Raw genomic sequence first — 22,289 nt, 5'->3', positions numbered from 1 at the left:
GGGAATGAACCAGCTCTCAAACATTAACCTGAAAAATTTAGGTCAGATCCAGAATCTGAAGCAAGCCTCTTGTGTGCATCCATAGATGCATCAACCATGCCACTTTCGTCACCAATGGGCTAAAATTTACTTGGAAATTATTTCTTCAATAAATGTAGGTCAGATTCAGCATCCAAAGCAAGTGTGGTTGTGTGCATCCCTAGGTGTATCCTCTATGTAAGTTTGGTCATTGTAAGGTTTACCATTACTTGGATTCATTAAATATTAAGAATACATTCTACTTGTAGTGTGGAATTAAACCTCATGTTACTAGCCTGCATAATTAATAACACATCTATATACATTCATGTTTACAGCATGGTAGATATACATTTTTTTGTGCAAGATTAGTTTACACAATTTACACTGTCACAAATTTTCTGCGGAAATTGTCACAATGTACTTTAAGTTCATTTAGGACATACTAAGGCACAAAAATAAAGAGCTAAATCCACGAAGGGGCTAAATCGGCCCAGTCATCAAAATAAATGAAACTTTCTCATATGAAACTTTAAGATTTGTATGTTGTAAAACAATTTATTTTTTAACAATATCTTTTCTGGATTTCCTTTTACAATCGTTTAAATTTGGTATTGTTTTCCTTATTAATACTATCACGTCATTACGTTGACGTTACATACTTTAACGTCGTGACGTAGACATTTTGTATAAGACAGTAACATATGTACGTTAATAAAATAAAAATGACCAATATAGGCTCTTCTTTAAAATTTTGCAAAATTTTACTATGAATTTTTCAAGAAGTTTTGAAAAATTTTGGTTTATTTTTTTATTAAAACTAGGGATGTCAATTTTATTCGGACAGCATAGTCGAATAGTCGGAGGCTTTAGTCGAACGATAGTCGAATATTCGTTGAAATTTAAATTAATTTTTCATGTCATTTTCACTATTTGTCTTTTATAGACTAGTTGTGCAATATTTAACCTACACTATCACCATTAAACAACGAATTTCTGATTCGTAAACATTTACGTAGTACAATAAATACTATACAACTACATTTATCCAATGCATTTGATTTCAAAATTAATATATTAACATTTACTGCACATTTTATCTAAATGCAGGATATCAAACGCTTGCATTTGTCCTTTTCTTTTCATAACGAGACTACATGTACCCGTTAATTGAAGCCATTTCTACGTGTATTTTCAGTGACCTTTGACTGGTAAACAATTAAAGCGTGCCTCTTATAAGAACAAAGAGAACTTGCGATAAATTTTAATTATGAGATTTTGTGCAAATTATCAATACAATCTTAAAAAGACTGCATGATATTAATATCAGAAAGAAACACCATTTAATTACGCTCATAACTGTCCCCCAGTTTACATGTATTTACAATTTTGTAACAGCTGTTTAATTATTCTTTATGAATAGTTGCATCACGTCAGATCTTATGGTTGAAACTTTATACCGGTAATTGAATCTACACAACCAAACAATTCTTGAACGTCCTCTCCATTTACAACAATCAGTGGTAAACAATCCTTGATAATCATATTTGTGATAGCAACATTTTTATTTCCGGCTCTGCTTTTTTTTTTGGCATTTTGCGGAGAAGTTACTTAAGAAACGTTTCAATTGAAGACTTTGTTTACTACATGTATGTTTGACGGATTCGGCATATGATACATCATATTTGATGTCCCACTGCAGAATACAAGTTCAGTTTCACATAACCTTGATAACGCACTTTTAACTGTTTTTCCATCCTGAAATCTTTTAAAGTATTCCAAAACTAGATTTTGGAGGCATATTTGACGAACATAAATCGACATACAAATAATTCCCTTTTAACAGTTAATATTTACATTTCCAATGTCTTTGTCCGAGATAAAATTTCAAATAGTAAAAATACTTTATTTCTACATAAATCTACTGGTTCATCGATAGGCGTGGTGGGAAAAAAATCAGGTGCGGGGCGGGACAAATAGAGACAGAAGCGAGGCTTGTACATGTAGCACGTGAATTTGTAGAATCAAGACCATGTAAATATAAGGAATAACTGTCAGATTTTTTTGTTTCATGACGATGATCAATCGATTGGCTTGCGTGATAATTTTAGGCATAAACGCCTTCGGCGTTTATGCAAATTATCACGCAAGCCAATCGATTGATCACATCATGAAACCAAAAAATTAGACAGTTATTCCTTAAAAACATACCATGAGTTTTACTTATGAGAACATTGATCTGTATATAAATGAAGTGGGCAAATCTAAGTTTATTACCTTGAATTTAAAATTACGTTTAGATAACACATTTTTAACGAATAACCGACTAAAGAAATTTTAGTCGATAGTCGGTATGATCGAACGATAGTCGAGTACTCGAATATTCGTTGACATCCCTAATTAAAACTATTTGTACTCCAAAGAAATGCCAAATATTTGTTATATACAACGGTTGTCTGGTATAATCGTTGATACATGTAACACGTTTTAAATGATAATAAGAGACACGTTAAGCTGAAAACAAACACAAAGTGTTAATCCATAATATTTGAGTAAAACTGAATTAATGTAGTAAAATATATACCATAGTAGCCATGGACAAGGATTTTTATCATTCATAAATGTGTTATTGTATGGTCATACGGCGTAGAAACAAAAAATATACAGTTTTTTTTTTTCAGAAAATACACGAGTACTCTTTAATAACGAAAACATGAAATTAAAATGAAAAGTTGCATAAAAATGAATACGTTTGAAGTTACCATCTACTTTATTGTCATTTTGAGAATTGCGTTGCACTTCCGAAATTTATGGCATTTCCCGGACATCAGAAATGAAATTGTAGTTCTTACATGTAATACACATAAAATAATGACGTTTGACGGCAATCCTGCGCACCACAGATTGTCAGGAAAGAAGCCACTACAGACTTTTAAACATGAGTCATGCAAAGCATCAAATCGGCCGCAAAAAAAATATTTTCCAACGAAAACACAAGATTTCCAAAGTATTTGGATTTCAAAACGGAACCTGGAGTTATAAAAAAAAAGATAAACGGAAATGGCACATATACCACTTTACTCAATGTAAATTACTTAATAGAAATAAAGTTCACTAATTATGATAAATATGTTATATTCATCAATGAGAAACTTTTCTATATACCCACAATAGATATGAAAAGAGATTTCAGATGATAAAAACGATCGAATGAATTATTGCTAACTAATCGTTTTGTTATCATATTATCATATCTTACACACTTCCATGTTGGGGAGTACCTATTATAAACCCTTTTAATAAAATCTAAAGTAATGATTATCTGGTGAGAAGTGAAAATTACATTGAAACATAACAACATCTAGGACTTTCATATTGTTCAAAACTAGTTTTAACATTTTACTCATAATTTTCATATATTTAAAATAACGTTCCGTTTCTCCATGTGCAATTTCTAACACAACTACAAATAGATATATAGGCGATAATGAGTACAGAAGATGATAAAATAATCATAATATCGTATACATATTGCATATGATATTTTTAACTTGGACGTTCTCGGGATCGTTACTATTTGTAATTAAACAAATATATACGAAAAACAGCTACTGGCAGTAGTAAATGGCTATCATTACATACAGTCGAAAAAAAAAATTATAGACCACATGTCGAACGACATATTACCATACCCCCCCCCCCCCCCCCAAATACCATGTTCAAATGCCCGATCTATGAAGTTATATTCTATATAGACATCCCTTCAAAGAAAACAAATATGATAGACAGGCAAAATTACTGGTAGCAGTTATATCCGTTAATAATAATAATAGTACATTCAGGATACATGGCCGTAGGAACCGGGGAGGGGGGGTGGCCATGCCCCCCCCCCCTAATTTTGCCGATATATAGAATACTATATAAAACAAAGCTATTATATGCTTGTGTCCCGTCAATAAAAACGTCTGATCCCCCCCCTTTTTTTTGCTTGTCAAGGAATTTTGGTAGTTGATAGTGTCCCCAACTGAAAATGTATGGCTGTGCCCCCCCCCCCCCAACTGAAATTGCTACCTACGGGCCTGGGATCTATAATATATTTATGCAATGACTGAGTCACGAAAAATCAAACGTTTTTTAAATAAATTTTTATCAAGGAGATTGAAAAAAAATGAAAACTGCTATTGAATTTATTTTTTATACTACAGTATATATACAAGGACTAATATAATTGGCATTGTTATTTATTCACTTTACTACTTTCTTATTTAAATGGCAGCAGTAATTGGTCAAACTGCCCCACGTATTTAATGGGTGAGGGTGGGAATCCCAAAAAACCCCTCCCCCAATAACCACTGTTTTTTATTCTTTTTTTGTAAATGTAATACATTGTAGTTTTTTTTTTTTTTTTTTTTTTGCTTCTTATGTTATATTAATGCTCAAATCCCCCCTTTATGAATTTACACTACTACATGTATAAACATGCTTGCTAATTTAAGCGGAGTAACTCAAAATAGAAAGAGATAGCAAGTAGCCTCGTAGCCTCCCTTTGACATTTTTTTCATGTGTTGGCTAGGTCACAGCATGCATGCGATACTGAAATTACTTAAAACCTTAAAGAGTTGTCACTGCCTTGGTAGTAAGTTATTCGTTTATACAATATAGGACATTTTTGTAATAGAGGCCTATCACAAAAATTACACGCGATCTGTAAAATCAATCTATTGTTTATTTGATTTGTCAATTCGAATTTTCTAGGTTCAGTACTTCGTAACATAATTTATGTTAAGAGGTCTCGGATCAGTAAAGGTTTTCACTAATAAATATTAATTAATCTTTTGTCTTAAAATGCCACTGGCGATATCTGAAACGCATGTTGGGTATCATGGGTATAGGTTATAATTACAATACATGTAGTTATAATAGACTCTATTGCGTAACATTAACCATTTGTATGCTGTCGATGCAGACTTCACGACATTTATGTTTTGTAAGGTGGCAAAACAATCATTATAAATACGTCTTGGTAGTTGCATCCGATGTAATTTGTTTAATATTCTACGCTATTCCGACACGGCCCGGCCACTCAGGAGAAAATAAAGATGTAGCCTACATGTTTCTCGGGTGATCTCCCTTTGATTACATAGTGACCATGGTGACAAGGAGCCGGGAGTTGGAAAACAAATTCAAAGCATAAATAAATAGGCTGTCCGAGGAAAAGAGAACACATTATTTTTTATAAACATTTCAGCATAATGATGAGTTAAATATAGATCAGCTACTTGAAGGAAAAGTCTTGGGTCAGGACTGAGGCACGTAGTACACGAAATGTCGACATTTTTGCATCTACATGCAGTCACGCTTAGCGAGAGTTTTTCGTACTTTTTTGCACCACAACACAAAATAACTTACAATAAATATAACAATCGCATTTCGAAACTTTTTAATATTTACAAAAACAATATAGAATATTTTTCTTTTCTATTAATGTAGGGTAATATCCGCTATTTTCACTGTTTGAGTCTGTGCTAAGATATTTGAATCGAACGAAAAGTATTAATTTCGATGTGGCCACACCCCTCGAACAAAATAAAAATATACTTTATTTATTCATATTTTAATCCTCTTTTCAATGGTATAAATTTTATTTTGTTCGAAGGGTGTGGCCACAGCAAAAATTTGAACCAAAGACGAAAAAAATGCTTTATTTTGATAAAAACTAGCAAAGTGCACGTGTTTAGACGTTTTCTGTACAAATATGACGTCATCAAATAAAAAAATTGGCATAAACTATTTAAGTACAGTTCTGTGTAAAAATCATGCAAAGGGTGATATATGAGGGTTCGCACAATTTGATGATTTTCCACACATAGTTTTCCTTTGCCCTATGAACTATGTATGCAAAAGGAAAAATGTTTTGATTCATGGTTACCATGGAAACATGGGTAGAGAAATTTCCCTAGCAACCAGCCAATTTTCAGCTTCGATGGACTAAAAAATCTCTTATCTTTCAGGCTCAAATTAAATGTAAATACAAAAAGAATTTCTTTTTCATTGCTGTTATTCTCAAGATAATGATCTTAACAGTTTTCAAAATCAAAAATATAGAAATAAGATTTAAAGATATATCTGTGATAGATGTGGGAATGTATGCATGTTTTTCCTTTTTTGCTGACTCAGCATTTTCCTTGATTTTGGAATTATTCAATGCCTAATTACTCCAGTGATGGACCTTATACAGACATCCTGTGCATATTACCTAAAAGCAGAGGATTTTGTCTTTTAGAATTTGAATTCAGAAGCGTATAATTTTTTAACATTCCTATCCGTTGCCTAGCAACAAAAATGGATGTTTTGATGAATAAAAAGAGAAAAAATGTAAAATGCTAAAGTCATAAATCACATAACTTGTAATCTTTGAATACTGAAAACAAAATTTACAATAAATTGAACTTTTTGAGACCTCTCTGTAAACTATGGAATGTTTTACAATTTGTAATCTCCATGGTAACAGCAATTTCCCCTTAGCAACACATCATAGAATAATAATTTTAACATGTTCACATACCTGTTGTTAAAGATTTTTTCAAAGAATGCTGTAAAATTGTGATTAGGCAAATTTTACAATGCAGTTAGTATCTTATAAAATTCTATTTTTCACTTGATTTTCCCATGGCAACGATTCTGAGCACATAGCAACCAGTGTAACCTATGTAGAGTTAAGAGTCATTATATGTAGGAATTTCAATTGTTTTGATACTCAGAATCAAGATTACAGGGCATTTTTATGCAAAATCATTAGTGGTGCAAAATATACGTAAATATATACATTTGCAATCAAGATTTTAAAATTTTAACTAAGAATGTTACCATGGTAACGGGTATAAACATTTTAGCTCACCTGAGCTGAAGGTTCGAGTAAATTTTTCTGATCGAAATTTAACCGCTGTCTGTCCCCATCGTTGTCGTTGTAAACTTTTCACAATTTCATCGTCTTCTCCAGAACTACTGAACCAATTTCAACCAAACTTGGCACAGAGTATTCTTGGATAAAGGGGATTCAAGTTTGTTCAAATGAAGGGCCACGCTCTCTTCCAAGGGGAGATAATTACAAATTAGTGAAAAATTGATGGCATCTTTTAAAAATCTTCTTCTCAAGAACCACTGGGCCAGGAAAGATGAAACTCAGGTGGAATCATCCTCAGGTAGTGTAGATTCAAATTTGTTAAAATCAGTATGGTGGGGCCACAATTGACGATCAAAGTTTTACATTGTACATAGGAATATATAGGAAAAATCTTTAAACAACTTCTTCTCAAGAACAACAAAGCCATAATTGGTCATATTTATATAGAAGCATCCTCAGTGGTGTAGATTCAAGTTTGTTCAAATCAAGACCCCCGGGGGTAGGGTGGACGATCAAAGTTTTACATAGGAATACATAGGAAAAATTTTTTAAAATCTTCTTAAAAACAACAAAGCCATAATTAGTCATATTTATATGGAAGCATCCTTAGGTGGTGTAGATTCAAGGTTGTTAAAATCATGACCCCCGAAGGTAGGGTGGGGCCACAATGGACGATCAAAGTTTTACTCAGAAATATATATAGGAAAAATCTTCTCAAGAACAGCAAAGCAATGTTTGGTTATCAACTATTAGGAAGTATCCTAAGGTAGTGTAGATTCATATTTGATAAAAATCATGACCCCCTGGTATATATAAATATCCCCGGGGATATGTAGGGTCATAATTGATGATATGCATAGGAATACATAGGACATTTTTTTTTTTTAAAAATCAAGAAGAGCAAAGCTATGATTAGTCAAATTTATATGGAAGCATCCTCAGATACTGTAGATTCAGATTTTGTTCAAATCATGACCCCCGTGGGTAGGGTGGGACCATAATGAAAGTTCAAACTTGAAGTGAAATAAGTCAAAGAAATGTGAAAGTATCTTTAGTTAGTGTAGATTCAATTTTGTTCAAATCATAGCCCCCTCCCCTTTTTAGGGGTAGGTTGGGACCACTTATGCGTTAAAGCTTTTCAATACTGAACTGATTTTTGTTTTTTTCCTAGCCACAGTGCTCAGGTGAGCAATGTGGCCCATGGGCCTCTTGTTGTTTATATCATTTCAGTTTTTTTTTCATTCAGAGCTCATTGATCTTTCTAAATTAAAAAAAATATAAATACAAGCACGGGTTTTCAAGATTTGAAAAAGAAAATATTAATGCACTTCGTTAATTATTATTTCATGAAAGAAATAAATTCATTTTTTTAAATTAAAGTATTTTATAAAATGAATGTTCTTGGCATAGTAAATTTTCTGTTTTGTATGTTTGTATGTTGTTTAACGTCCCTCTCGAGAATTTTTCACTCATATGGAGACGCCACCACTTGCCGGTGGAGAGCCGCAATTAAATTTTGTCCTATACTCGGCACTTGCGGCCATTTAGCAGTGAGGGATCTTTTTCGTGCCAGCACCTACTGCGACACGGGACCTCGGTTTATTCGGTCTCATCCGAAAGACCGGTGTCCACGTCCCACAGTGGGATTCGAACCCGCGACGTAAGGACCAACTCCTTACTTCGCGACTCTAGAGCAGACGCTCTAACCACTGCGCCTAAACTTTCTGTACATTTTTCCTATGCTTGTACCGGAAATTGAATCTGATGCGGGATTTCCGTGGGGGGGGGGGGGAATCCTACTCTAGAGCCATTTTTCCGTGGGGGAAATCCCTACTGTAGAGTCTATTGTCTAGGGGGAAATCCTACTCTTGAGCCAGTTTTCCGGGGAAGGAGGGAGGGGATTGTAGAGGGGAAATCCTACTCTACAAGACCGGTAGATAATGAGCTGATTTTTGGTATTTCTCCTGATATTGTTGACTTACAAATCAGTTTTTGAGTTTCTTTGGTCCATTTTTGCTCAGCAGAGCAGATGGCTCAAGCATCTTTTTATCGTTCAAATCATAACACTTAGGGGTAGTGTGAAGCCACAACAATGATCAAAGTTATACAAAGGAATACAGAAAAACATGCTTATAGATAAGGAGCTTATATATGAAATGACGCTTACAGCTAAGTGATCTGTGGCTTAAGAAAATATTTTGTACTGTACTTTATCAAATGAGTTGAAATGGTGCATATTCCCGAAGTTCTCCGAGTGAATATACGCAATATAAACGACGTGGATAAAGCAAATGCCACGTCACACAATTATAGATATTTTGTTATTGCTCAATTATAGATATTTTAGTTATCTCATAAGATTTTCTTTTTTCACAAAAAATTAAGATAATCCCTGTAAAATGATGTTAATTGATTTCTATCTAAATCGACGATGCGTCAATTGATGATGTCGCACTTTTAACGTTGAAATGCTGTTTTTTGTTTTTTGTAAATCTATGCAAAATATGAAATCTTGGAATGATATTTGATGCATCTTCTAAAACATGTTGAACAATATGCTGAAGATTCATTTTATACAAACTTTTAATTTTGAAGTTGAACACGTTGTAAAGACCGAGGAATCATTAAATGTAATCCTACTCTGAAATCATTCTGTGTATGGTGACAGTGCTAAGCCAGGTATTTGTAGAATCATGGTAAGTTATATAGTATAATGTAAGAAAGTATCGATGAAAGTGGCTAGACTTTCCTGAATGGTAAAATGAATCATGCAACACCATCTTCACTGATAGGCCTAATGTTTCCTGTGAGAACGTGTTGGTGGTGTGGGGAGTGGGGTTAACATTCATATTTACAGTAGTCAGTTTTAAAAAAAATTAAAATTTCGTTGAGGTAAAACGAGAGCTTTCTTGTTTTTAACAAAATGTTTGCTCATTATCATTTATGTTAAAACGCAAGAACTTTAAAAAATAAAAGTTTCAAAAATTTTATGTCTTGAAGCATGGGATTTGGTCAAAACTGGAAGTGCTTTTTATAAAGCATACGCAAGGATAAAACATAACTTTATCTTATGGGTAGTATCCTCCACAAGTATAAGATTAAACGTAATTAGTTTAATCTCACACGTGTGGTGGATACTACACTGTACCTATAAGATTAACATATAATGTATTAAAATTGGCTATCCCTGGTACTTCGGTATAAGCATGTTTTACTATATATAGAAAAGATTAAAAACAGCAAAGTCATGATTAGTCATTTTAATTCAGAAGCATCCTAAGTGCAAATTTTAAGTTTGTCCAAATCAAATGTCCCCGGGCTTAGGGTGAGGACCACGATAGAAGATCAAATGTTGAAAATCTTGTAAAGCTATAATTAGGTAAATAGATATGGAAGCATCTTTAGTTAGTTAGGCCTTTGTTTTGTCAAAAATTTTGGACCACTTTTTTATTTAAAGTTTTCAATACTGAACTGTGTTCTATTTTTTTTAAGCCCAAGTGCTTAAGTGAGTAGTGTAGCCAATGTGCCTCTTGATACAAAAGTTATAGCCATTAGACTTATTTTCTAATTGTCATAGACAAGGCTATAATTATATTTATGTAGATCATATTAAAATATGCTCAAATGAAAAATTTCTAATAATTTACTTTTTTAAATGTTTGGCTGTAGAGCTGATTTTTAGTTTGTCTTATAATATTAATGACTAACAAGTTAATTCAAGTTTACTGCTGACTGTCCCACTATATTTATTTGTCTCTTTATATTTCATTTTCTAGTTCTGCATTGATTTAACCATTTCAATAAGTTCACCTGTACAGAAGTTTCAATGTAAAAGGTGAAGATAACGAACAGTGATCGATCTCATAAAATCTATAAACATTGCAAATATGTAAAGAGGGCATAAAACACGGACCCCTGGAAATTTCAGAGGTTGGACCAGGTGCCTAGGAGGAGTAAGCATCCCCAGTTGACCGGTCACAGTCACCGTGAGCCCTATGTATTTATCAGGATCACGGAATTTTCCGTAGTCAATTCACTAAAAAAGCAAAGGCCTAACAATTGGTATGAAACAATTCATCCATATATGACCCAATGATAGATTATATTTGCTAACAAGGTCATTATAACGACCATAAAATTTACGAAATACCAACTTTAAACGAGGTTGTTGAAATCCCTTTAACATCAACTTATCAGTGAGTAGCATGCCTCGCTTTAAAAATTGGTCGTACCCAGAGCAAGCTCTTGAGTACCAAATAAACACCATAAGCAAGTGATATTGGAACTACAAAAATAAGGAAAGGTGACGAAGTGAGCTTTTCTGATCACCTGTCTTCTGTCTGTCTGTCCGTCTGCCCGTTGTTCATTTCTTATTTTTCAACTTTTTCTACTAAACCCGTCTGTCAAATTCAACCAAAGTGTCGCAAACTAGTGTATTCTAACAAAACATATATCTAAGGGAGAGGAAAATGAAATCGAAAATGATTCCCGATCATCACAACTAAGGTTAAAATGTACATTTTTTTAAAGCAACGTCTAGAGGATTGATAGATTTTTCGATGTTGGTCATATTGTACGAATTCAAGACAGGTTTTATGTTTTAAAGTAAAATTTAACGAATCAAATGGTGCATTACAGGCAGAAGTTATATATGCAAAAATATTAGCACCAGTTTCCTTGGTAACGTTCTTAGTTTTGGTTTTAAGACTTGATTGCAGAATGTATAACATTTATATATATTTTCTACCAGCAATCATTTTAATTGTCAATTTAATTGTCAATGTTCCGTAGTCTTGATTCTGTGTAACAAAACTGTTGAAGTGCTTAAGAGTATGACTCTCAAGTCTTCGTAGATTACATTGGTTGTTATTTTATAGAATCGTTGCCATGGGTTAATCAAGTAAAAAAAACTTTAATAAGATGCTAATTGCATTGTAAAATTTGCCTACTCAAAATTTTACAGCATGCTTTAAAGAATCCTTAATAAAATCTTTCTCCCCAGAAAACTTGCTCTAGAGTAAGATTTCCCTCCGGAAAAATGACTCTAGAGTACGATTTGACCACAGAAATCCCACATCAGATTCAATTTTCTGGTACAAGCATAGGAAAAATGTACGGAAAATTAACTATGCCAAAATGCGAACATTCATTTTATAAAATACTTTAAGGTCAAGATCTAGTAAATGAGTTCAGACTTTCTTCTTGGTGCTAGATTCATTATGATGTCATAATTGATTTAAACTTAATTTTCCCCGTACTTTACGGTTTCAATAGAATTGTGTAGAAAATAAAGCACTTTCATGGAATTCAATTTGAAGTCATGTCAAATGTAACCCCGATACTCTTATTCCGTTTAATATCATTTTAAAGTAGAGATCAAGAAGATATGAAAAACCGTTTTCTGAGAGACTGTAGGCAATACATTTCCTTTGTCTGAGATGGAAGAAACTCCCATATTTATACCAGACTTTCTTCATTTTTCATTGAAAATGGGCAGTTTTTAATATGTTTTTCCGGTGAGTTTACCCCCAAATTATGTCCGGATACACCGTATTTTACCAAGCTATATTCGTAAAGGATCATTAAAAGAATGTGTATCTCAAATTTGAGAAATCTTTGGGCACCTTTCATTCACTAGATCTTGACCTTAATTAAACAAAAATAAATTTATTTCATTCATAAAATAGTGATTAAAGAAGTGCATTAATGTTTTTTTTCAAAACATGAAAACCCATGCTTGTATATATTTTTTTAAATTTAGAAAGCTATGAAGGGAAATGAAGAAATAAAGCTGAAATGATATAAACAATAATGTTTATACCCGTTACCATGGTAACATTCTTAGTTAAAATTTTTAAATCTTGATTACAAATGTATATATTTATGCATATTTTGTACCACCAATGATTTTGCATAACAATGCCCTGTAATCTTGATTCTGAGTATCAAAACAATTGAAATTCCTACATATAATGACTCTTAACTCTACATAGGTTACACTGGTTGCTATGTGCTCAGAATCGTTGCCATGGGAAAATCAAGTGAAAAATAGAATTTTATAAGATACTAACTGCATTGTAAAATTTGCCTAATCACAATTTTACAGCATTCTTTGAAAAAATCCTTAACAACAGGTATGTGAACATGTTAAAATTATTATTCTATGATGTGTTGCTAAGGGGAAATTGCTGTTACCATGGAGATTACAAATTGTAAAACATTCCATAGTTTAAAGAGAGGTCTCAAAAAGTTCAATTTATTGTAAATTTTGTTTTCAGTATTCAAAGATTACAAGTTATGTGATTTATGACTTTAGCATTTTACATTTTTTCTCTTTTTATTCATCAAAACATCCATTTTTGTTGCTAGGCAACGGATAGGAATGTTAAAAAATTATATGCTTCTGAATTCAAATTCTAAAAGACAAAATCCTCTGCTTTTAGGTAATATGCACAGGATGTCTGTATGAGGTCCATCACTGGAGTAATTAGGCATTGAATAATTCCAAAATCAAGGAAAATGCTGAGTCAGCAAAAAAGGAAAAACATGCATATATTCCCACATCTATCACAGATATATCTTTAAATCTTATTTCTATATTTTTGATTTTGAAAACTGTTAAGATCATTATCTTGAGAATAACAGCAATGAAAAAGAAATTCTTTTTGTATTTACATTTAATTTGAGCCTGAAAGATAAGAGATTTTTTAGTCCATCGAAGCTGAAAATTGGCTGGTTGCTAGGGAAATTTCTCTACCCATGTTTCCATGGTAACCATGAATCAAAACATTTTTCCTTTTGCATACATAGTTCATAGGGCAAAGGAAAACTATGTGTGGAAAATCATCAAATTCTGCGAACCCTCATATATCACCTACATGCCTATTTTGCATGATTTTTACAAAGAACGCTACTTAAGTTTGATACCCAAGGATAATATATCCATTGTTAATTTTCTTCTTCCCCTCAGTTTAATTTTCCTGAAAAAATAGGCCGATTTAGCCCCTTCGTGGATTTAGCTCTTTGCTCATTTTCTACCTTTAGATTAAACAGAAATTGTGATTCCGCGGAGTTATGACCCTGCTGAAAAAATTTTCCAATCATTTTAAAAGTATATATATTTTTTGCTTTGATTTATGCTTAGCAGCACAGTAAATTTTTTATTTAACATTTCATACAGAAATTCACTGGTCAAGGGAAAACATAGGTACCTGGTAATCAGAGATTACAGAGCTCACATCAACAAATGTTGTTTTCAGTAAGGCAAATCCCACACTAAACAATAATATACTAGTGTGCATCCCCAGATGTAACATTTATGTACTCTTGGTCTGACAAGGCTTGCAGTTAATTGGGAATGGACATACCTAAAAAATTTAAACTGATCAATCATCCAGACAATGCGAGTCAAATCCAGCATCTGAAGCAAATATGAGAGTGTTCATCCTGTGATGCATCATCAATGCAAGCATGGTTCAGATAGACCTTGTAGTTTCCTGGTAATAGACCTGCTCCAAAAACATTACCCTAGTCATTCAGCTGGAAAATGTGGGTCAGATCCAGCATTCGAAGCAAGTCCTGTAGTGTGCATCCTTAGATGTATCATCTATGTAAGTTTGGTAAACATAGAGCTTATAGTTACTTGGAAGTGAGACCTGCTCCAAAAACTTTAGTATCTTGGAAATGAGATCTGCTTAAAAAAATTTAACCTGCTTCAAAAACTTTAACCTGCTCAAAAAACATTAACCTGGTCACTCCTTAGCTGAAATTGCAGTATCTGAAACCTTGACTGGTACTATGAAACACACTAGATGCATCTTTCATGCATCTCTGATTAATGTAGGGCATAGAAGTACTTAAAAAGAAAACAGCTCCAAAAACTTTAACCTAGGACGCCGACACTGATGGTATCACATAAGCTCCCCCCAACTTCATTGAGGTGAGCTAAATAATGAATATTAAAATCCTTATAGATAAATAAATATACAATGTACATTGAGAAATGTTCAAAGAATAAAACAAAGTATACCGTTTCTAGATCATTCAGAGAGGAGTCTGTGAGAGGTTGACAGACAAATCGTTCTAGCGGGCTCCCAATGATAAATGTCAGGGTTGTCAACAGCATCAACAGCCAGGAAAATATAAACACAAAGCCAACAGACCTGTAATAGAAGGTAACATTATTACTCCAACGTTCAAAGCATCCAGGAATTTATAAACACAAAGCCAACAAATCTGTAAAAGAAGTTAACATTATTACTATCCAATATTCAAAACAGCTAGAAAAACTTTAACAAAAAGCCTATAAACCTGTTACAGGGGTTAACATCATTACTTTCTGGCACTCAAAATAGCTCAGGAAAATGTAAACACAAAGCCCACAGACAAGTAAGAAGGTAAGAAAATGTGAATTCAAAGCCCAAACCTATAAGAGGGTTAACATAATTGTGTATGTAATCACATGTCTAAATGTCTGTTTACTTCTCTTTCTTTCAACACACACTCTGTGTTCTGTGCCTTTCATTCACCATCCAGTCAATTTTCTTGTTAGGTAAGATAATGTGCTAGAGACTACAACCATCTCAATCATAATTCCTCTGAAGTCATGGCATGAAAACCAGTGTTACAGACGGACAGCCTGTATGGATGGCTATGGGTAACTCTAGATGACCCCCCTTTATGGATATGGGGGGACGGGCATAAAAAATTGTTTGCATATACATTGAAAGCTCTGAAAACTAAAACTTACGCCATGAGCATATTTCCAGCAGCAGTGCCAATACATCCTCTATCTGTAGGTAGTCTGTCTGAATTCTGGCTAAATGTTCCAAAACAGAGGCCTAGGAGCTGTAACAGGACTATCAGTAACACAATAGAAGTCAGGCCTACCCCACCATACCACCTGTAAACAGAGAGGTAAGCTGTAAAAGGACTATCAATAACACAATAGAAGTCAGGCCTACCCCACCATACCACCTGTAAACAGAGAGGTAAGTTGTAACAGGACTATCAATAACACAATAGAAGTCAGGCCCACACTACCATACCACCTGTAAACAAAGAGGTAAGTTGTAATAGGACTATCAATAAGACAACAGAAGTCAGGTCTACCCCACCATACCACCTGTAAACAGAGAGGTAAGTTGTAACAGGACTATCAATAACACAAGAGAAGTCAGGCCTACCCCACCATACCACCTGTAAACAAAGAGGTAAGCTGTAACAGGACTATCAATAAGACAACAGAAATCAGGCCTACCCCACCATACCACCTGTAAACAGAGAGGTAAGTTGTAACAGGACTATCAGTAAGACAATATTAGTTATCCAGGTCCAATCAAGGGTGTACGGGGATTTACCTCAGGTTTTATTCCATACAACCTGAGGCCAAAGGCCGAAGGGTGTATTGAATACAACACGGGGTAAATCCCCGTACACCCTTGATTGGACCTGGATAATGAATTTATTTCCTATGTACCCCAAATAAATTCTTTGTAAACTGTGTTTCAAGCTATCAATAAGATTTACTACGTCTTACAATGCATCATGACATCATGTTATTTGCTTTTTATCATAGAGAAACTCTGCATTGTGATATCACATTTTTTACCCCCAGCTCAAGTTGGGTGTACGGAAATTTACATCCGACTTTGTAACCAATCAAAGCTCGTGTTACAAGCTACATAGGAAATAATAGAAATTAGGCCTACACCACCATACCACCTGTAAACAGAGAGGTGAGCTGTATCTACAAGATGATAGAAGTTTGGCCTACACCACCATATCACCTGTAAACAGAATAATGAGGTAAGCTGTAATTGGACTATGAATGAGACAACAGAAGTCGGGCCTACACCACCATACCATCTGTAAACAGAGCAATGAAGTAAAAAGTAAAACAAAATGACATACACATTTTCTCCCTATCCTGTTCCTAAAGTTTGGAAAAGGGGGTGCATTTAAAGCAAGGTACTATAGTTTCATTTTCATCTGTCAGTTTTGAATGTCATCAAAAGAATTTAAAAACTTCATATACTCAGTATTATGTACCACTGACTTCATCAATGTCATTATACACTAGAACCCTACCCCTGAGACAAACCCTGGTACAAAGACACTGAAAGGGTGTGTGCAAGGACAGTTATTCAAATGACATTGTGAATCAAAGTAATTCAAGCTTAAAGGACTTATCGCATGATTTTTCAAAAATTGTAATTTTATGAAAAATATTATCTACAACCTTGTTTATTAAAATACTGTATACAATAAACGTTGTTGAAAGCATATTTTAAGAGTTATTGGGAGTTGAAATTCAAATACAGCAATATGCATATTTCAGTCGGATTTTGGCGAAATACTGCTCTGACGTTATAGGCGACAATTCAGTGATAGAGAGATGAGAATATACACACTATTTACGGAGTTATCAACAACAATTGCAGCTTAATTACGAAAAATGCTGAAAAAATAAATTCTTGATGTGTTTTCAATTACTGTAGAAACACTAACTAGTTCTAAGGTATAAGGCTTATGAGATATTTTCGTTTTTTATTCCAAACATTTAGAATCTGTAGCTCTGATTACGGCAATATTTTGTGATCCGGAAATTATTTTTCAAGATCGCCATCCTTTAAAATACATATGAAGACTTGCATAAATTAATATTATGTTAACATCGAAGAACAACAAAGTTATATAATGTTAAATTTTTGAATCAAATATGTAAATACATGTGATAAGATGACAAATCAAATCGTATTTTGATGGCGAGTTTCTTCCTCTTCGCCGCTTCTCCCTCGCTATCGTCGCTGCAATTTTTACAATGTAAACAGATTTTTCAGATTTTTTTCTTGCTGGCAGTTCTAACATATAAGGTTGGATATTCAATTTCATATTGATAAAATAAGCGATTTGATCGTCCACAACACATAAAATTCAGGTTGTATCGCGTATATTTTCGTAAGATTAACGTGAAGAGCTGATCAGCCATTGTCGCCTTTGACGTCACAAGGTCACGTGACCGCTATCTAATTAACTTAGATTTTTAAATCAGGGGTTTTCATTTGAGTCAATTATTGATTAATTACCGCGGTTTATCCACAGTAAAAACACAAAATTTATAAACTGTGGTCATAGTGAATGTTTTACGCTTTTAATCTTAAATAATTTAGAAACATGCAATAAGTCCTTTAAAACATGCTCTCAAGTTGTTTTTTTAGAGTAGAAAATAGCATTTTGTAACTTAAGTGCAGGTGAGCTAAAAAGTAATAAGGTTTATATAATTGTACAATGTGTATATGTTACCTGTACTTGTCATAGGAAGATGCTGTGTTGACACCATCAGTCACCTGTTTTTTAATGTCTGCTAGAGTACCATTGGTCTGAAAAGATGTAAGCAGTCATACACATGTATAAGGTTTCTTAGTAGTCATATCCAAACCTACTTGAATATAAAATCATATCATTTATTTAATGAAGATTTTGTATTAATTCAACATCAGTCTAATATCACTGTTTAGTCATTTTTGCAACTTTTAAATCAAAATTTGAAAGATTACCGCTGTATCTGGGAATTAAGGAGTTCTCACAGAGAATGAGTCCTGTATAATCTCTGGATTATATACATATACATGTGAACTGTATGAGATTCAGTGTTGTATGTCCTTTGACTTGTGATTGTACTCATAGAGAGATCAAATCTGACTAATATACCTGTGAACTGTGTGAGATTCAGTAATGTATGCCCTCTGACTGATTTATAATTCTACTCACTGAGATAGCGTCCTGCATGCTCTCAACTTTCTCTATCAGAGGGTCTACCTCACTGGAAAAGTTAGACACCATATCCTTTATATCTGTTGAAAGAAAATTATCTTTAACATCTCTAATTTAACAGAATCTGTCTGGGACAATATCTGGTCTTAAGTGTTGATATTAAAGTGGATTTCTGCTTTTCAGAGGTATGTGAAGAAATGAAACCAAGAAAAAAGCAAGCTGAAAGAAATTGACATATTTGTCAAAGTGCAAGAGATCACAAGGGAAGACAGACATACATGTATCTTCAATATATACAGGAGATCTTTTGCAATTTTTCTGTATATATGTGTAGCAGAGACATTTATGTGCTTTTGCTGGGGATTGAACCCGGGTGCTCTGGCATGCCAGTCCAGTGCTTTACCAATTGAGCTCAAGGCTGACCTACTAGCCCAAGCAAGTAGGATGCCATGTACCTTACACAACCACATATGTGTAGAGTAAAACTTGGTTACATTAACACTTTAAATGAGTTCAGCTTACAGCAAAGTGATTTTCATTCCCTGTAGTTTTAAAACATACATGTATTACATTGTATGAATTTACAAGATGTAATGAATTACGCTTATAACAAATCAAAATTGTTTGTCCCTGACATGTTTTACTGTTAGCTTTGTCAGTCCATTTGAATGCTCTATCATAAAACAAACAAGGTATTTCTCATCTTTATGTAAAATGATTTTCATTAATTAAATCACAATTCCATTAATTATTGTACCATCTACAAATGACAAAAACTGTGACATTTTTTTGACAGAGACAGTTGGTATGATACTGTTACATAACATTTCTAATTATCTGATGGTTTCAAAAGTATTATGTAAACTTGAAATTATTAAGCAACCACAAAATATGTTTTATCTTGAAAATTTAATACATATACACTTAAATCTTTTAAAAATTAAGCCTTGTCTTTGGAATGGGGACTACACTTAACCCTCTAAAACACTGAAAGTGCACAATTCGTTTCAATTATTAGCCCTCCCCTCCCCCCCCCCCCTTCAGTCTGGGACTACCTTGTATCTCAGAGCACTATCTTGCACCAGTCAAGGGGCCTTGGATCACCAGCTTTTATCCTAAGCTTATTTTCCACCATTAATGCTTAACTTATCCCCACAAGCTTAAATTCTTAGAATAATTGTTAATTATTACTAAATGTCCTGCTACTGGTTTGAAAACCATTCAATCACAGCTTGATAGCACTAGAAAATTAAAACTGCTAAATCATGTATTGCTTATCAAAAATGTACAAAGTTTAATAAACTAAAGCATACCAGACACTGTGTTCTTGGTCTCATTAGTGACTCTTTCTGGGATGTTGTCAATTTCTGACTGGGCCTGCAAGAATAGATAATTTCATCTTTCAACTGAAGTGATTTAGTACTTACTTAAAATGTCAAAGCATAATCTTTCACATTTCTCAAAGGAATAATTGCTTCATACATTTATTGTCAGCTGAATCAAAATCAGAAAACGTAATACTGCTAGGATACTGTCATCTCTTCTTTAAATGGAACAGCTGTTCAGAGAATAATTAAATGATAGACTGAATTGAAACACAATAAGGCGAAGGAATATTCCTGCATGTTTGCAATCTTATGACTTTTAAATGATAATTCTTGTATTAGGACAAACATTTACCATGATTGCTGACGTATTTAGGACTTCATCTGTATGATTTCTAAGAGCTTAATCTTTATATCTGCAGTGTTGGACTTTATGTGTTTGATTACTGATGTGCTAGGACTTTACCTGTATAAATACTCAAGTGCTAGGACTCGACTTGTATAAATACTGATGTGTTATAACTTTACCCGTTTGATTTCTTACATGTTAGTACTTAAATACCTACATGATAACTGATGTGTTAGAGCTTATACTGTATGATTATGACAGTATTGTTGACTGTTTATTATATCAATGCTAGGACTGTACCTAAATTATCATAATAGAGCTACCACTTTATCTGTTTGATTAGAACAGGACTAGTATTTTGCCTGTATTATTATAACAACTCCAGCATTTTACCTGTATGATTATAACAGCTCTAGTGTTTTACCTGTATGATTATTATAGCTCTAGTGTTTTACCTATATGATTATAACAGCTCTAGCGGTTTACCTATATGATTATAACAGCTCTAGTGTTTTAACTGTAAGATTATAACAGCTCTAGTGTTTTACCTATATGATTATAACAACTCTAGTGTTTTACCTGTATGATTATTATAGCTTTAGTGTTTTACCTGTATGATTATAACAGCTCTAGTGTTTTACCTGTATGATTATTATAGCTCTAGTGTTTTACCTGTATGATTATAACAGCTCTAGCAGTTTACCTATATGATTATAACAGCTCTAGTGTTTTAACTGTATGATTATAACAGCTCTAGTGTTTTACCTATATGATTATAACAACTCTAGTGTTTTACCTGTATGATTATTATAGCTCTAGTGTTTTATCTACATGATTATAACAGCTCTAGTGTTTCACCTGTATGGTTATTATAGCTTTAGTGTTTTACCTGTATGATTATAACAGCTCTAGTGTTTTACCTATATGATTATAACAACTCTAGTGTTTTTCCTGTATGATTATTACAGCTTTAGTGTTTTACCTATATGATTATAACAGCTCTAGTGTTTTAACTGTACGATTATTACAACTCTAGTGTATTACCTGTATAATCATTATAACTACAGTGTTTTACCTATATGATTATAACAGCTCTAGTGTTTTTTACTGTATGATTATTACAACTCTAGTGTTTTTTCTGTATAATTATTATAGCTTTAGTGTTTTACCTACATTATTATTATAGCTACAGTGTTTTTCCTGTATGATTATTACAGCTCTAGTGTTTTACCTGTATGATTATAACAGCTCTAGTGTTTTACCTGTATGATTATTGCTGACAAGTTTTGACTTTCCACTGATGATATAGATGACATTGGGCCACTGATGTCTGGGAACTGTAAACACAAATCAAAATATTCTGTATGTAAAGCAGTGATGAAAATCATAATTTGAAAGAGAAACGATTCTATTGATCAATCTGCTGTAACAATTAACTAGCGGTTATATAGTTATGAAGTTTTGTATTGAAGGAAAATATAAACTTATCATGTATGCAAAAATATAAAACCTTTACTCCAAAATCGATGCAATTTCAAAATGAATGAACATGATAATGTTTTGTATTTCATAATAGATGTACTTAAACCTTTTTGAAGTTTTCCAACAAATTAATTAATTCTGTGAAAAAAGGTCTTAGACCAGGGTTTAATATCCATTGCACCCAGCTCCAGTAAAAAAAACCCTGTCCCACTTCAGAATTGACCCTTTTTTCCAAAATTTAGGTAAAAAAATTCCCAAACGACAAGCAAATTGAAATTTTCAGTGCTTTTTATATAAAAATAAATTTTAATTTTAGATTATAATGATTCATAATGATGTAAATAGGGAAAAGTCTACAATCTAACTCTTCAATCTGAAGTTAACATAATACCGTAAATCTGGAAATTTTTACTGTAGATAAATTTTTAGCAAATTT

General features: G+C 33.2%; 1 protein-coding gene across 8 annotated transcripts in view; it reads right to left on the bottom strand.

The window, feature by feature from the left end:
- The window catches only part of LOC133192845 (prominin-1-like), a 57,732-nt gene that overhangs the window by 15,973 nt on the left and 19,470 nt on the right, over positions 1 to 22,289 (bottom strand). For all 8 annotated transcript variants that reach the window (XM_061328853.1, XM_061328857.1, XM_061328864.1 and 5 more), the window contains exons 8-13: positions 21,634 to 21,708; positions 20,011 to 20,074; positions 18,695 to 18,777; positions 18,227 to 18,303; positions 15,672 to 15,824; positions 14,952 to 15,084 (exon numbers count right to left, since the gene is read on the bottom strand). In XM_061328853.1, the coding sequence (XP_061184837.1) occupies positions 14,952 to 15,084; positions 15,672 to 15,824; positions 18,227 to 18,303; positions 18,695 to 18,777; positions 20,011 to 20,074; positions 21,634 to 21,708 (585 nt within the window). The remainder of the gene's footprint in view (positions 1 to 14,951; positions 15,085 to 15,671; positions 15,825 to 18,226; positions 18,304 to 18,694; positions 18,778 to 20,010; positions 20,075 to 21,633; positions 21,709 to 22,289) is intronic.

Source organism: Saccostrea echinata, unplaced genomic scaffold, assembly GCF_033153115.1.
Source record: "Saccostrea echinata isolate AGI-Se365-2 ecotype Australia unplaced genomic scaffold, CSIRO_AGI_Sech_v1 ptg000001l, whole genome shotgun sequence".
Classification (NCBI taxonomy): Eukaryota; Metazoa; Mollusca; class Bivalvia; order Ostreida; family Ostreidae; genus Saccostrea; species Saccostrea echinata.
The sequence above is the reverse complement of the archived record's forward strand: the minus strand, read 5'-3'. Positions and strand labels throughout refer to the sequence as shown.